We start from the raw sequence: 12515 nt of genomic DNA on the forward strand, positions 1-12515 counted from the left end.
ATCCTTGTATGGGACAGCTGTGTATTCCTGTATTGCAGGGGGTGGACTGGATGATCCCAAGGTCCCTTCCAACTCTACAATTTTATGATTCTATGAAATGCTGTGCCAGAAGTGGATTTAGGGGAGAGTGACCGGTTCACTTGCACTGGGTGCCAAGTCAAGAGGGTGCTGCAACAACGACTTAGAACATAAGGTGAAAGGCGGGGGGGGGGGATTTTTGTGCTACACAGAGTGCCACTGAAATTTGAAAGCCCGAAGTCTGCCACTGGCTGTGCAGTCATCTTCAGGATATAATTTCCATTTTGAGTCTGGGGGAGGGGCTGTTCCTGCAACACAGCAAAAGGCTCCAGGAGAATCCACATTCCCGCTGCTTCTAATACCTGGCTGCAAATTTGTTTCAGTTTTGTTTGTTCTATTTATTGCCTTCTACAGAAAAAAGTTTTAAAGCAACTTACAACAAATTAGTAAAGCAATATATGTACTCTAAAATAACCAAAAGTAATAAAATGGTAGGTAGTACTAAAAAATATCCATTCACCAGGAACTGACAAGGAAAACAATTGTCCCCACCCAAAATGTGGTATACAAAGAACAGACCAAATATCAAACTATATCAAGATCTAAATGGCTGAACAAACAAGAACACCTTTGCCTGACATTTAAAAGCTGGTAACATTGATTCTAGACAAATAACTCAAATATTGGTTCCCCCCCCCTCTGTGTGTGTGTGTGTGTGTTACACATCATAATTGCCTCTATTGTGATTTTGGCAGAGAGCAAGTATACAACAGTACTGGGCCAGAAAAGCTACCCTAGGGAGAAGATTTCAAGCAGAGCTTGTCACATTTGTCACATGGAATGGGTAAGTGTCTATACACTAAGCTATAGTCCTAACCCCACTTGCTTGGGAGTAAACTCCAATGAATTCAATGCACCTTACTTTTGAGCAGACATGGTTAGAATTGCAATATGAATACCAGCTATGAAGGTTGGGTAAGACTAAACAATGTAAAAATGGAGAAGTCTAGATTGCCCAAGCCAAAAAAATACCGGTAATAATATGTTTTCCATGTTTATGAATAAGAAAACGATGAAAGAGAACATTGTGCTGCATTCACACATAACACTAAGCTACACTTAACACAAACCAGGGCTTTACAAATCAAGAACAATCTATGGCTTGCAAGTGTAGTTAAGATGCTGGGCTGGGTTTCGGGGCTCACATTAAACCACAGTCCATAAACCAAGTGGTGGGGGAAATCAAATATTTGCCAAGAAAGTGTTGTCCAGGTGACCAGCAATACTAGCTTTGCAAAGTGGCAGGAACTCCCATAACAAAGAAAGAAAGAAAAGGTTTTGCATCTGATGCACAGTTCTTATTTGCATTGCTGCAAAGCTTCCAAGAGTATAAAAAGGAGCTGCATCCCATCTTTTTGCAGCTCCAGCATTGACCAGACGCGTGATAGCTATCAATTCCCAAAGAGAACAATCAACAGTGGAGGCACAAACCACAATTCCCAGAATTCTAAGCATCTGGGGGTGGTACATACTTGAGAAATGTGCTGTCCTCAAAGGACTGTAACTGGGAAACGAGTACATAAACACACTTGCTACGAAATGCAGGCAGGATGGCTTTGCCAAGGTAAGGTTATTTTTGGCAGAAAACCCTTCCTTTGTAATTTACCTCTTTATATCGTGTATTTGAAAAACAAACGGGAAAGGAGCAGAAGCACATGGAATAATTTAGTCAGATGGTTTAGGGAGTGGCCACCTTGCTGTGTTGCCACAAGCAGAACAGGCTCTGATCAACTAGATTTGAAAGAATTAAGCTGTATGGTCCAAATAATCCACCGGCTCCCTGGAGTAATGTGTTTCAGTTGGCATATTTCGAACAGTGAAAATCTGGACAGAAAACTGTTGAGCTTATTTTGGCAAAGTTTTTGTTCTTTTCTTTGTTTTTGCCCAAAGTTGTTGAGCTTGTGGGGCAAAATCACAAAAAATGCAGTTTCTGAGATATTTTTATGGAAAACTAGCACTGCCAACATAGGCCGCCATACATCCAGATTTTCCAGGACATTCCCCCAATTTACGCCCAGATGCAGTATTACAGATGTATGGTACTCCTAATTTAGCTATTTTTATGTGCACGCCAGAAGCGGCTTAGTCATGCTGGCCACATAACTCAGAAAAACTGTCTGCTCCCTCGACTCCCTCGGCCTGTAAAGCGAGATGAGCACCGCAACCCCAGAGTCATCTGCAACTGGACTTAACTGTCAGGGGTCCTTTACCTTTACCTTTTTATGTGCATGGTAGTTGAGACACTCTCTCTCTCTCTCGTGTGTGTGTGTGTGTGTGTGTGAATAGTTAACTTTTTGTTTCGTCCTTTTAAAGGATGTGGGGTGTAAGACCCAGATCTTACAACTGTGAGAGATGTGGGAATGACTTTGTCAGCCGCACAGCTCTGAGATACCATTTTCAAGCTAAACATCTTGGGAGAGTTCACTGTGAAACTTGTGGCAAGGAGGTTTTGCGAGAGTGTCTTCTGCAGCATGCAAAGGTAAGGTGGAACGTGTCATCTTCCTCCTCCTTTGTTCAAGCAAATAAATGAAAATGTAATCAAGCTACTAAACCCATATTAAGCACCTCCTGTCTTGGATACGCTGTGTGTGTAACATTAGAAATGGCAATGTTTACAAGCCACCAGAGCATTTTAACTTCACGGGACATTGTATTGCTTTCCTTAAGGAGACCATTCTTGAACAAAACAATTGTGAATTTCCAATATGAAACTGCTAAATCAACAGTTTTAAAATTTATTGCCTGTGACATGAGTTGAGCTGATGAGTTTTTATTCCACCACAATTGGATGTTACACTGCTTGGTGAATGGTCACTGTGATTATTTTACATACAGTTGAGCTTTAATGCAAGCATCACTGTGTTTCTTCCATTTCATTCCTCTCTGGCCTCACAATTACTATCTGTCTTTGTCTTGTACCTGTATACATGTATCTCAGACTAAATCAATCGGATTATTACAGTCTTAGACCAGCAGTGTGTATCTCAGACTGTCATTTACCTGATAAAGTTCCCTCTAGTCTACGAACACCTGTGCCAATATATATTTTAATATTTGAGATATCATAAAACTCTTACATTTTTTTGCTGCAACAGACCAACAGGCCACTGCTTCTGGAAATTGTTTTTGGCATATGTGTGGTTGCAGATGCTAAAACCAAAATGCACCACACATTAAAAATAAAAAAACAAAATGGTGGTGTTTGTGTGTGTTTTAACGTGTGCACTATTGCAAAACATGTATATGCAGAAGCTGTTGATGGATCAGGCCACGTCTGCATTGTGGCATGTATCTTTTATAATATGGGGCTATTACAATAGTTCAGTTAGCCTAAGAATTTCTCTTCTCTCCTCCCACTGGGTGCTGTTCTAAGGGTTCCCCTGACCTTCTAGATCAGATTTGGGAGAGGAGAAGATGGGAGAGCCCTCATTGTGCAACTGGGAGTCCTTGCATTAGCTTCTGCTGTTGCACTGCATTAATTGAATCTCATCAGATAAAAACCAGATTAAGAAACTAAATCCTGCAGTAAGCCTCCATCCTACCATGCCATTCCTGTCCCATTATGTACTTTGGCAATTGAAACCTCCTCTGTGTCTTCTTCCTTGGCATCCCCACTAATGGCATATGACTGAGTCAGCAATGCCTTGCGGCCTTTTACAGCCACAAAACAAAGTTCCTGCATAAGAGAATGAATGGAAACAAAGGTGGTCCCTGGGTATGGTCTGAAGATATTTGTGGCCATCGCCTTGCTAGCCTAGGACTGCTGAGTGTCTGGGTGGATGAACACCTGGGAACTGCATGTATGATATCATCGTTCCATGTGGGGGGGGGGAATGGAAGTACATAAATGTGAGAAGATAAATTACTATCTATTAGTTTATTTACAGGTGGGTAGCCGTGTTGGTCTGCCATAGTCAAAACAAAATAAAAAATTCTTTCCAGTAGCACCTTAGAGACCGACTAAGTTTGTTCTTGGTATGAGCTTTCGTGTGCATGCACCATTTTAAAGACTAGAATACTATCCACATATACCGGTACTTCCTTGCTGCCTCTTTAATCTCTTTCCAGGCCCCGCATCTCAGCTCAATATATATACAGTTCATCTCTTCTCTTCTCTTCTTTATTAACAGACTGATCATGAAATGATACTGACCAGCAATCACAGAAGCTACTGGGATATGACTCGTAACAGGAGAACAAAATTTGTGGCCACGGAAACACTGACATCCTGTAGGATGTGCCCCAGGCAGTTTGGAACAGCCCATGCCAGGGAGTACCATGAGAAACAAGAGCATCACTTCACTGCCAGCAAAAGAGGTAGCATTGCTGTTTTGAAGTGCTCACATTATCAAGGACCTCCCGATTTAAAACCTTACTTTTTAAGAGCTTCTCCTCATCCCTTCCTTTTCAGGCAAAAACCTGTAATTCACCTTGATTTCTCTCTTGTATAGCTCAAATGTCCACTGCGTTTAAACCTGAAAACATATTAGAATACAAAACACCTGCGGAATTAACGAAATTTGTGGAAGCAAAACTCCGACCAATCTCAAATGCTGTAAGGTGGGGCTGTGCATCAGAAGTTGAAAAGATCATTGAGTTCATTGAAGAAGTGTTTCCATTACCAATTACATATGTTACGAAGGTACTGATGATGCCACATTCTACTTGAGATTGATCACAGTAGTGTTGCACTTCCTGTATCTAGTATTTCATGTCTAAGGACCTTTCCAAACAGAGGTGTGTGTGTGTGTGTGTGTGTGTGTGTGTGTGCTTATGCAATAAATGTGCATTAGTTCCCTCTTTGTTATACACATCCCATTTCCCTCAAGGCTATCCTGCTGCAAGGATATGCTATTTTATAATAATTGAAAATGCAATATTTTCCTGCTTGGGAGTGTATGCAAATCTCCCCTTCAAATACAGCAATGGGCTCAGAAATTTTGGGGCATGAGGCAAAACATTTAAATAAAAAAAAAACTGTGGTATTTGACTAAGTCAGAGTAGGCCCATTGCAATCAATGGACTTTGGTAAGTCAGGATCTTAAGATGCTTGGGGCTGCTTCCTCACTGTTAATCTCTATGTAAGGGAAAAGACATATGAAGTTAGCCAAGGCCTAGTGACTTGCCATGAATATGTCAGCTGAGAATCTGATATGTACAGGCATATACTGTATTCAGGGCAAAGTAAACACTCACATTGACATAACACAGCACAGCGTACTGTGTTTGTGTGTGTTATCTCTATGGAGGAAAGATGTCATGAGTGAAGCAGCTATTTGGCTTGCAACCCAATGCAATTTATGTTGGGAGCATGGATGGTTCTAAAGGAGGATTAGACAAATTTATGGAGAGCAAGGCTATGTCCTACCTTCGCTGACAGAGACAGTGTGTCTCTGAATACCAGTGGCTGGGAATTGCAGAAAGAGTGCTGTGGCATTTGTGTCCAGCTTGCAGGCTTCCCATAGGCATTGTGACAACAGGATGCTGGGTGAGATGGACCATTGGCCTGACCCAACAGGGTTTGACTAATGTTCTTATCATAGGTCATGTCCCAGGTGAACACCACTTTCAAGAAACCTGTGTGGCTTAATTGTCCTGTCCAGAGGTGGCAGAGGCTATGCATGGCCCAGGAGGCAGAGTGTCCAACCAGTGGTTGGAGATGATAGGAAGAACCAGAATCAAGGGAGATGACAGTCCACTATGATAGTCAGGGGTCTGGATTTCAGGAAAAACAAGAGGGTCAGATACATGGCGTGCAGGACCATGGACAGATCATTGGGAACAAGCAACTTGTTCTGATGGAGTCCTAGCTCCAAAGGAAGATTTATACCTTTATGGGCCCAGGTTCCATGCTACCTTCAATCCATAAGGAGTGGAGTGGATAACTTTAAAGGACAGCCCTTGGGTTTGGATCCAAGCACTTGTGTGTCCTTCCCTTACTTTCATCTGTTCCAAAATGGGAGGTGGCTAACATACTGAGACTTGGTTCATTTCGGGGTACGACATGCACAGGAAGCATTATGACCCCATCTGCACTATACATTTAAAGCAGTATCATACCACTTTAAGCAGCCATGGTTCCCCCAGGGAATCCTGGGAACTGTAATTTGTTACAGGTGCTAAGAGGCCCCTATTCCCCCCACAGAGCTACAATTCCCAGAGTTCTGTCAGAAGAGGGAGTGAATGCGGAACCATTCTGGTAGTTGTATCTTTGTAAGGGGAATCTCCTAAGCACGCTTAACAAATTCTAGGATTCCTAGAGGGAAGCTAGGCTGTTTAAACTGCATGATACTCCTTCTAACTACGTGCTGCAGATGGGGCCTATTTCTAGGTGCTGTGGTGCCGTGGTCTCAAGGTCCAGTTCCAGGGTTGAGATCAGGGACTGGGTCTCACTCTTCTGCCAAAGTTGTGGTGGGTAAGACAGACTTAACTGCTCCTCTTCTGTATCAGAGTCCTGCCTGATGCTTGGAACCAGAGTCGTCACATTAACGAATATGTGATATGGCGTACAATATGGGAGCCATTCAGAGTCATCTGCTCTAAAAGCATTTTACTGTGAAGCAGTGAAGCATTTGTGCCCCAAAGTGATGCAGATTGCCTGGGTTGAGCAGCTGACACATGGCTAGTCCTGTTCTTCCTTGGGAACATTGGTGCTGGGTGGATTAAAGTCAAGGGCTAACCACCTTTCTATTAATATCTTACGTAACAGGGCGGTTCATATATAAAAGGAACTGATGTACAAGATTCATCTGATGTGGACATAGTTATTTTTAGCAGCGCCTTTCAAAGTTTAGAAGACTGCCAAAGAAAAATTCCCGAAGTACTAGAAGAGTTAGGGAAAGGACTAATTAAACCTTCCTGGATCAACAGGTTTGGACTGAGATTTTTGTTCTCCCTTCATTCCCCCCAATTATTGTAAAGTCATTAGTATGCCACTGATTAACAGTACAATTCTAACTATGTCTACTCAGAAGTAAGTCCTATGAAATTCAATAGGGCTTACTCCCAGGTAAGTAGAGGTAGAATTAAAGCCTTATTCTCCCCCTTTCTTTTCTACTTAGAGTAATATTGCAGGAAAGGACACCATTTTCCCTAAGGTTCTACTTTAAGTGTTATAAAGATCACCATGGCCACTTCTTTGACATAATGCCTTGTTATGACATGTTTGGGCCTACATTATCAGCAGGTAAGAGCTGGCTGGGGGTGGTGTCCCCCACCCCCTCACTGTCCAATAATACTTATGGAGATCTACCTTTATTGTAATTGAGACTGCAACAATACTTCCATTAGCCCGAAATCTGTCCAATTTGATTTAAGATATGGAGACCAAGGGAGTGTCATTAGCCTTATCTCTTGTTTGGCGTTAACAGGTTTAAAAGAGAGCTTTTACGGCAAGCTCTACCGCTGCAGTGACAGTGATAAAATCCAGCTGTACACAATGGCCCTGTTGAAGTACCAAGTTGAGTTTGTCAAGGCGTCAACAGAGAGGGTGAAGGATCTCATACGTTTAATGAAACACTGGTTCAAAACTTCATTTGCAACACCAAGAGAAGAAAACAAGTACGTAGGTTGCTAGTATCCAAACACAACTGAACTCATTTATCATCTCCTCCTGCTGCTGCTGCAGTTGCCATTAAGCCCAGCAGTTGCCAAACTTTGTTCCCCATGAACCACTTGAAAATTGATGAGGGTCTTGGCAGAACACTTAATGGTTTTTCTGCATGTTGCAGCAATTGTATCGTACTGTGCCAGATGCCATATGGCCACCTGAATGAAGCTCATGGACCACTGCTGGACCACTGACCATGGTTTGGGAACCCTTAGATTTAAACAATTTACACACAAGAAATGCAATACAATGAAAATAAAAAATTGGTTAAAGCTATAGTATCACAATTCAGTTTAGAATGCCTGCTGGAACAAAAAAATATAAGTGTCTTCAGTAAGTGCCAGAAGTTCAACAGAGAGGGAGCCTGTCTGACCTGGTTGGGCACACAATACAGAATGAATGACTCCTGATGGATATCAGCTGCACATCCAAACCATGAGAGACCACTATCAGTTACTCCTCTGTAAATCTCAATGATCCTGAACCCAATAATTTTGAACTTGGCCTGGTAGTGTATGGACAGCCAATGCAAGCTTTTGAGTACTGGACCAACTTCAGATCCTTCTGTTTTCCCAAGGTACAATGCAATCTGTAGATTTTTGCATTGTTTCAACCCCTTGTGACTCACACATTTGCAAAAAGAGAGAGCTTACATACCGGGGGGGGGGGGGGAAACGATATTTAATCTATATTTTCTTAGCTATTCCTGGCTTATCATTCTTTGCAAGGCATGGATATTAAATCAAATGGGAGGCCCAAATTGGATTTTGCTACTGTCTCTCCAGCATTTACTTGATCTACAGCTTTTGTTTTTGACCATTTCCTGTGGCAGCTCCTTCTGTGCAGCTGCTAAATGTGTGCTGTGTGTGTGTGTGTGTGTGTGTGTGTTTAGGTTTCGCAGGCTCCCTTCCTCCTACGCTGTGGAACTCATCACCATCTATGTATGGGAGCTGGCTGGGAAACCAATGTTTTTCAGCTATGTACAGGGAATGAGAGCCATCCTGAAGATTTTGGTTCAGTATCAAGAAATCTGTGCTGTATGGCACAAACATTACAGACCCAATTTTCCAATTTTCCAAAAGGTGTTTCTAAAGCAAACCAGGTGAGTAAGCCCATTGTATACTTGTCTGCCTCTTTAGTACATGCCCCCAGCAGCTGAAATTTAATCTAGGGCTTCCTCTGCTAGGAAAAGCTGATTCCACCAACCTCTCCTTCCCAGAGCCATAGCTAGGTGATATTGTGCCCCTGGCAGAACTGTCCAGATTGCACCCCCTACCCACAGACATATTATTCTTTCTGCCTCTCTTCCGCCCCCCCCTCCACTCATTCACCCTCTATTCAAAACCTTTTCTTATGAGGCAATAATCAATGTTTTTATTTATAGACATATTTATGGACATATTTTTGGCCGATTTTGCGCCCCCCTCTCGCCTGCGCCCCTGGCAGGGGGCCACCTCGCCACCCCCTAGCTATGGGCCTGCTCCTTCCCCATCGCCAGCTTACCTCAGTGCATCTCAGTCCCAGACTCCAGGACCCTCTTCCTCCCCCCCCCATTGTCCTGCCAGTTCATGACATTGAGCATTGCTTGCTGGGGGTGGAGGGCTTTCTTGTGGCTTTTTGCTTTTTACAGGGCCTTTGATTCTGTGAAGGCCATTGCTCACAAATCAACCAGGCTGCCCTGCTGCTTCCTTTGTCTTTTGATGTTTGTTCCCTTACCAGAACAAGAGCAATGTTGTACTTTGCTCTGGAAAATGTCTACTTCATATTGCTGAGTAATTCTCTCTCCCCACCCCACCCCACACCGCTCCAGTTTTGTGTGTGGCTCCCGCCTTCACCCAAGAAATGACATCACTTCCTTTCAGCTGATGCGTTCAGCTGATGAATCATAGGCTGAGTTGGAAGGGACCCTGATTATCATCTAGTCCAACCCCCTGCAGTGTAGGAATATGCAGCTGCCCCACACAGGGATTGAAGCTGCAACCTTGGTGTTATCAGCTCTGGCTGAGCTATCAAGCTCAAGAGGACTTGAAACGATAGGCTCTCTGTGTGAAAGCAGTATTGCATTTGAATGTACTGTAAAAGAGGCACCTGCCTCTCAGCACTTCCTGTCTTTGTTCATATGGTCAACGCCTCTCTTCCTCTCGTAGGCCATTTGTTTTGGATCCTGCGAACCCAACCTTTAATGTGTGCGAGAACAGCAATGCCTGGGACGAAGTAGCTCATGTGGCAAGGCAGAGCCTCCTTAAACCGCTCTTTAATGGCATCCAAGCAAAGGAGCCCTGGCTTTTTGCAGAGAACTGGTGAAACCAAATCTGGCCTTGCTTCCGGAAGAACGGGCACCCAGTTTTGAGGTACCGCCATGGGGAAACGCCGGTATTGAAACTGAATTAAAACTTAAGAGAGAAAACGGCAAGTCGTGCACCTGCTGTGTGCAATGAAACTGCCTCCCCTGGAGGAAACCAGCTGTGGGAGAAGGTACTCTGAAGAGGAGAAGGTGCTGAGGTGAAGGGAGTGCTTAACCCTTCCTACAGCTATCCATTTTCCTTTGCTACCTCTCCTCCCAAGTTGCATTTGCTCCCGTGGGGTTCCAGTCCCATGTTTGCAAGATAACTATCGTTCTCAGACATTGGCAAGGTTAAAAGCAGTTGGTGTGGGAGGTTTCAGAGGGGACAGCAACAGGTGGAGGTAAGAGGAAAGATGAAAGAGTTCCTCTCTGGCAAACATTTTATTAATCCCACTCAGAGAGAGAGAAGGGGCCTTTCAGGCTTCACCAAAAGCAGTCTGTCTTTGGCTGTTGACTGAAATATTCGGCAAATAAAACCAACTTTCCCTTTCAAAAACAAAAACCAGTGTTGGCCAGGTGGTATGTTTTTTTTTAACTTGAAGGAAAAAAATGGTTGCAAGTTTATGGCTCAGGAGGTCAAGGTTTTCAGAATTGCTGCCAAGATTGGAAAAAGTCAAGAATATTTAGGTTAGAAGTAAATAAGAAGTGTGCATGGGTAGGGTTTTTTTTTGGGGGGGGGATTACTTCTCCATTGACATTCCATAGCATGTTTAAGCTTGGTGGTTTAAGCATTACTTTCTTTCACGTGGACCATAGAGAGAAGCAGCCTATTGTAATGTTCGCATACAATATGTGGAATGCTCGCAATAAGCACATTTTTCCTGAAATGTTTTCACAACAGTTTATTTTACAAAATGATTGCCCAGATTCAACACTTGAGTGAGATCAAATAAGATACAGAAGATTTGAGGCAGTAAAATACTTTTTTTAAATTAATGGTTGATTCTAATTCCCAGTATTATATTTCTATGCCATTTGCTGCAGCAGACCCAAGACAGCTATAGATGAATCTTGAAAGAACGGTCTGGTTTCCTTTTTGCAACACAGTGTTGATAACTCATCGTCTTTTCATAATACGTGCCGAGGCTTTTTTCTAGAAAAAGAGGCGCCGGAACTTGTTTTTAGGGGGGTAACACCCCACTGCACTGATCGCCATGCTACTTGCAGCTACCTGTTCCGGCTGGGAAAAAGGCCTGAATATGTGTATCTGATCTGATTGCAATAGAAATTCTTGTAAGAGTCACAAGTGCACAACTAGCAGAAAGGATTGGCTGCATTGAGCTTGATAAGCAGAGCACTGTTTATCATGACAGTGGAAGAGATAGCTTAGGTTAGAGCCAAGGCAGGCATTGACAACAACCAATAACTTGGTTCAAACTCAGGAAGATCTTCACCAAATGCTGAAAATCATGACCAAAATTGTAAGTCGTTGTTATTATTTACTTCCAAAGTACAGTTGAGCTTTCTGAAAATGTTGTTGTTGTTGTTGGATCAGGGATGGGGAACCTCCACCTCACTGGCCTACTAGGTTCACCAAGCCTTCCCATTTGGTGCATTGGGCCATTTTGACCAAGCCACACCTGCCCATCTTCCATACAGTGTCTTATATAATGTCAGGTATGGGGCAAGTAAGATCTCACTCAGCTGAAAGAGTTTGCAGGCACTGGCAATTTCTCAAAAACCCGGAACCCAGAACTTAAGCTGACAATTGTGTGACTAAGTTGGTCCTCAGCTGCAGCAGCAGTACAGTTGTACCTTGGTTGCCAAATGCCTTGAAACTCGTACGTTTTGGCTCCTGAGCGATTGAAAACTGGAAGTGAGTGTTCTGGTTTCTGAATGATTTTCAGAAGCCGAACATCTGACCTGGCTTCCGATTGGCTGCAGGATGCTCCTGCAGCCAATCGGAAGCTGCGCCTTGGTTTTTGAATGGTTCCGGGAATTGAACGGACTCCTGGAACGCATTCTGTTCAAGAACCAAGGTATGACTGTACTTCATTCAGTGCCATTAAACCACCCTGAATCATTCCTAAGCTGCTTTTCTCATTTGCTAAGGAAACTAGTATAAGTGTAGTGAGCAAAACAAATTAAACATGGTTGTCTGTTTCCCTGCCAAGAAATAAAAGCAATTCATTACATTTACCCTGCAAAAGGGTTGATTTCATCACTCATAAATATTATCATTGCTGTTGTCAATTGTTCTTTGATGACATTCTGATGTTCAGAAACACATGTCTTACTACTGGGGCATTGAAAACTGAATGCGCCTCTGGGCTAGGCCAGCCACTGCTTCAAGGTGCTGATCAAATATATTGTTGTCTTTTTCTCATTTGCTGTATTGATACAGTACAATGAGCAAAAATAATGAAAAGTTGAGATTTGTGTTCCTATCAGAAGCAATGGGCTTGCCAATTGCAAATACTGGCCTATCACAGTATTATTATTTTACTTACTACTCATGTAAACAAGAAAAAAAATCTACACAGG

At 42.9% G+C, this 12515-nt stretch overlaps 1 protein-coding gene across 1 annotated transcript; it reads left to right on the plus strand.

The window, feature by feature from the left end:
* The first annotated feature begins 1561 nt into the window (after positions 1-1561).
* On the plus strand, positions 1562-10159 carry LOC117055004 (2'-5'-oligoadenylate synthase 1A-like). The gene is made up of 9 exons (XM_033164301.1): positions 1562-1642; positions 2392-2557; positions 4209-4395; positions 4530-4720; positions 6788-6948; positions 7140-7264; positions 7449-7638; positions 8580-8789; positions 9835-10159. Exons 1-9 carry the CDS (start codon positions 1629-1631, stop codon positions 9989-9991), a joined length of 1401 nt encoding a protein of 466 aa, XP_033020192.1. The 5' UTR covers positions 1562-1628; the 3' UTR covers positions 9992-10159.
* Positions 10160-12515: the final 2356 nt, after the last annotated feature.

The sequence above is a fragment of the Lacerta agilis genome, chromosome 11 (assembly GCF_009819535.1).
Source record: "Lacerta agilis isolate rLacAgi1 chromosome 11, rLacAgi1.pri, whole genome shotgun sequence".
Lineage (NCBI taxonomy): Eukaryota > Metazoa > Chordata > Lepidosauria > Squamata > Lacertidae > Lacerta > Lacerta agilis.

Bases quoted from the DNA above. Each gene is read 5' to 3' on its own strand.
- LOC117055004 (XM_033164301.1), top strand. The intron at 2,558-4,208 runs GTAAGGTGGAAC...CTTTATTAACAG, and splicing joins GTCTTCTGCAGCATGCAAAG to ACTGATCATGAAATGATACT. The intron at 4,721-6,787 runs GTACTGATGATG...CTTACGTAACAG, and splicing joins CAATTACATATGTTACGAAG to GGCGGTTCATATATAAAAGG.